This window comes from Orycteropus afer, unplaced genomic scaffold, assembly GCF_000298275.1.
Source record: "Orycteropus afer afer isolate SDZICR_OR568_19922 unplaced genomic scaffold, OryAfe1.0 scaffold00174, whole genome shotgun sequence".
NCBI lineage: Eukaryota > Metazoa > Chordata > Mammalia > Tubulidentata > Orycteropodidae > Orycteropus > Orycteropus afer.
Genome location: NW_006921761.1, coordinates 515,039 through 519,240, shown reverse-complemented (window position 1 = coordinate 519,240; position 4,202 = coordinate 515,039). Strand labels below are relative to the sequence as shown.

The 4,202-nt window shown below is 46.2% G+C and overlaps 1 protein-coding gene across 1 annotated transcript in view; it reads left to right on the top strand.

The window, feature by feature from the left end:
* The window catches only part of CCDC180 (coiled-coil domain containing 180), a 64,486-nt gene that overhangs the window by 33,260 nt on the left and 27,024 nt on the right, over window positions 1-4,202 (top strand). Inside the window, 3 exon segments of the mRNA XM_007946991.2 lie at window positions 44-190; window positions 2,775-2,919; window positions 3,123-3,239. Coding sequence (XP_007945182.2) covers window positions 44-190; window positions 2,775-2,919; window positions 3,123-3,239 — 409 coding nt within the window.

Here is a 4,202-nt window from a genome sequence, read left to right as displayed (position 1 = left end):
CCCCGCAGGCCGGTCACCGCCCCGCCCCTCCCACGCCCCGCAGGCTGATCATGCTCAGCAGCACGCTGCACCGGGAGCTGCTGAGCTACGTTGACGTCGTGCAGGTGTCCCTGCGCAGCTTCCGCCAGTACCTGGAGGAGAGCCTGGGCAAGCTGCGCTACACCAACATCGAGTTCATCAAGCAGTGCAGGTGGGCGCCGCGCCCAGGGCCGAGCGGTGCGGGCGGGAGCTGTGCCCGGCCCGGGGCCGAGTCTGCGCCGTGGGGCCCAGCCCTGCTGCTTCAGCTCTGCCCTGTGATCTTGACTCACTCCTAAGTTTAAATCATCCTGAGTTTAGTTTCTGACGTTTGTGACATTGCTGGGTCTGTTTTTTGCAAGCTTATATTATTTTTTAAATCACAAATCTTATGTTCAATGCAGTATAATCAAACCCAGAATTATATTAAAACAAAGTGCAAGTTCCTTCCCAAATGCACTCACCAAACATATGTATTCTGTGGGCCCATCTATGTGAATTCATAAACAAAAACATGTCGTTTTTGTATGGAGATGGGACCCCAGTAAGCACGCAGACTGCCACCAGCCATTCCGGTAAGCACCCTCTGTTGTATCTGCAAATCTCACACTTGTTGAGGTCTTTCTAATGATAAAAATAGCCTGTGCCTGTTGTAGAAACTGTGGACAGTAATGAAAACGAGAAGTGTCATTTGACCATGTTAGGGGTCTCCCTCAGTTTGCTGTACAGTGTCTGGTAACCCAATAAGCAAGGGAAGCACGGGCTTAGTTGCAATTACTAACTAATCTGTAGTGAACATTTTCACATTTTTTCACCAGATCAGGGATTTTGTTTGTAGTCTGGCTGGTATCTCTCCTAACCCCACAGCTCCTTCCTGTAGAATCAAAGCCTCTCTTCCAATCTCCAACCCCTGCCAGGGTCATACTGCCCAGTGAGTGCAGGTAAGTGTGGGCTGACGTGTGCTTACTTACTAATCGGCAGTGAACAGTTTCACATGTAAGTAAGCACACATCAGCCCACGGGTACCCCGCTTATTCAACAGCGCACCCGTTGCTGCACCCTGCCCTCATAGTTTATCTGGCTGTCATCTCCACGCTGTCCTTAGTTATACATCAGCACCTTGCTAGGTTTAGTCTCCTGATGAATTCATTCACTGAGTTTTTCATTTTAATTATTGCAGATCTCATTTCTAGTTACATTGATCCTGTTTGAAAACAGCTTGCTCTCGTCTGTTCACACTTCACTTTTATTTCTTTCACCATATTAATCTTAGTTACTGTATAGTCTGTGCCTAATAATTCCAGTATCTAAGGTTTCTGTGGTCTGTTTCTGTCTCCTTTGTACTGATTTGCACTCATGGCATTTTGTTTCTGCCAAAGGGGCAGGGAGGCCACATCTTTTGACCTCCTCTAACCCCACAGGAAGAAGACAGAATCATATCACTAGCCCAAGGCCTATTCCTGCGGGGCCAGACGTGCTGCCTCCCTCCAACCCTTTCACCATCCATTCCTCCCACAGCACCCACCACCTCTCTGCTATATTCAGTAATTCGCTGCAGTGGCCACACAGAACTCACAAGGTTATGGGGTTTATTAGGGAAGCAACAGGCTACAGTTCAAGTTCAGAAATGCACTTGTCTCTCGCAGCCTGCTGTCTCTCAGGCAAGTCTCTTCAGTCTCTCTCAGCAGTGTATGTCTCTCGGTGTCAGCAGTACATGTCTCTTGCATCTCTCAGTAATGTGTGTCTCTCGTGTCTCTCAGCCAGCAGTGAGAAATTCCTTCTGCCTCTAGGAGGGCCCCTTTTGAGCCTGGCAGTGGCTCAAACCAACCAATCCAACCAACGTCAGAATTCTATATACACCCGATAGAGCAAACTTCCCAGAAAATTACTTTGTGCTGCTCACAACAGAAATACCCCAGGTGGATGACTTTAACATTCAGGAGCTACTCAGTTGCTCACAGCAAATTCCACCATGGAGTTTACAAAGACTTATGGCTAGAAAAGCCACACTATGGAATTTGCCACACCATAGTTTCCTTGTGATTTTTTCCCTGCTTGTTTTCCTTGGAGTTTTATCTGTGCGATTCTCTTAGCCCAAGTTCCTCCTGAGAGAGTTTCGTTTGCTCGTGCCAGGCAGCTGGGGTCCCTACCTCCCCAGACCATCTAGAATTCTCAGCTTGTGGTTCTTCAGAACCCCCAAGAGAATATGGATTCTGTTTGCAATGTTTCTGAAGGGTGGCTTGTGGTTATAAGTTATCAGGGACAAACTGCTGTCCCTCCTTGTCTTTGGATCTAGAAGGACCAGCCTCTGGTATCTGATGGCATTTATTTCCAGTTCCCCCATCTCCTAGAAGTCTGGTCCTCTGGGCTTCAGCCTTACACTGTCTCTCTCCCTGTGCCACCATTGAAGTCTCCAGGCTGAAAGCCATCTCCACACTCACCCTGGTTCCATAGGGCTCCCTGCTCATCTGGGGCTCTGCGAGTTCTGACTTTGATGCCCAGAGAAAATGGCTTTTACCTAAATGTCACCCTGCATTGATTATTGCATGGGGTCTGACAGGATACCTGATCCAACCAACTGGCAGAAGTAGACACTGTCCATCATTTATAGATTCCTGCTCCCTTACCCGAGTTGCCGGCATCCATTTTCCCACGGTCTGAAGCTGTTAGTCTGCAGCCTGGGCAACCCCAGGATCTGGGAAAGGCGGGTACTTCTCAGGGCTCATCAGTGGCTTTTATTTCTCCCAAATAATTTTCAGATTGTTTTCGGAGGGAGGCAACTTTTCTGCTGAAGAGATAGACTCGCTGCGTAACAGGCTGGAGGAAGAAGGCTCCCGGATAGAGTTTGTTGAGAGTCTAATCATGACCAACATGGAGAAAATGGAGAGTGAATACCTGGACCAGGTGGGTGACCCTGCCCGAAGCCCTCAGCTAGGCTCCCGGGACACTGGGCTGTGAGGTGGTGGGTGGCCTTTTTCAGTGTTGGATGGGAGGGTCAAGGCCCCCTTTCAACCATTACTTAAGCCTTTCCACCTCCACTTCTAAAGTAAAAAAAAAAAAAAAATCTAACTTAAGACCTTCCCTTTGCTTTTCTTCTCTCTCGACAGGCCAATGATGTCATCAGTAAGTTTGAAAGTAAATTCCATAATCTGTCCGTGGACCTCATATTCATAGAGAAAGTCCAACGCTTGCTGACAAATCTGCAAGTGAACATCAAATGTGAGGTAAGACGGAGTCGTTCTTTGGCCATGGATATTCATGACATAGCCTGCATCACAAGCAAAGTCCAGGGTCCTGGGAATGGAGGCATGGTCTCTGTCCCCAGGCACTCGCACACCAGCTGGAAGACAGAAATCAAACCATAGCAGCCACTAACATTCACCGAGTTACTGTGCGCCGTGCATGATGCTAAGAAGTGTTTTTTTCTTTTTCTTTTTAATGCATTTTATTGAAATATAATTTATGTATAGTGAAATACACAAAACTAAAGTGGCACAGGTCAATGCATTTTTTTTTTTTTTTTTTTTGCAGTGTTCCCTCTCCTTCCCTCCCACTCCTGGCAACTAACAAAGAAAGTTTCCCTCCATATATAAACCTTTCTTTGACTCTCAACAACAATGAACTGATACTATATTTGTCCTTCTGTGATTGACTTATGTCACTCAGCATAATGTCCTCCAAGTTCATCCATATTATGCGGTGTTTTGCAGACTCTACATTATTCTTTAGTGCTGCATAGCATTCCATTATGTGTATGGACCATAGTTTGGTCATCCATTCTTCCGCTTACCAAAACCAAAGACAAAGAATCATGAGAACAGCATGGAAAAAACAAAAAGTTACCTACAAGGGGCAACCAATAAGACTAAGCTCGGATTTCTCAGCAGAAATCATGCAGAAAAATTTGATGATGATATGCCTGGGTGATTTTCTTTTGGGGTCTATCCTGTTTGGGGTTCGTTGGATTTCCTGAATGGATATATCCTCATGTTTCATCATACCAGGAAAATTCTCTTCCAACAAATCTTCGACAGTTTTCTCTGTGGTTTTATTTGTCTCTTCCTGTTCTGGAATTCAGATGACATGTAGGTTATTCCTTTTGATGGTATCCCACATGAACCTTTGGCTTTCTTCATTTTGTTGTGACCTTTTTTCTGATTGATCCCTTTCCAAAGAAGTGTTCAGGT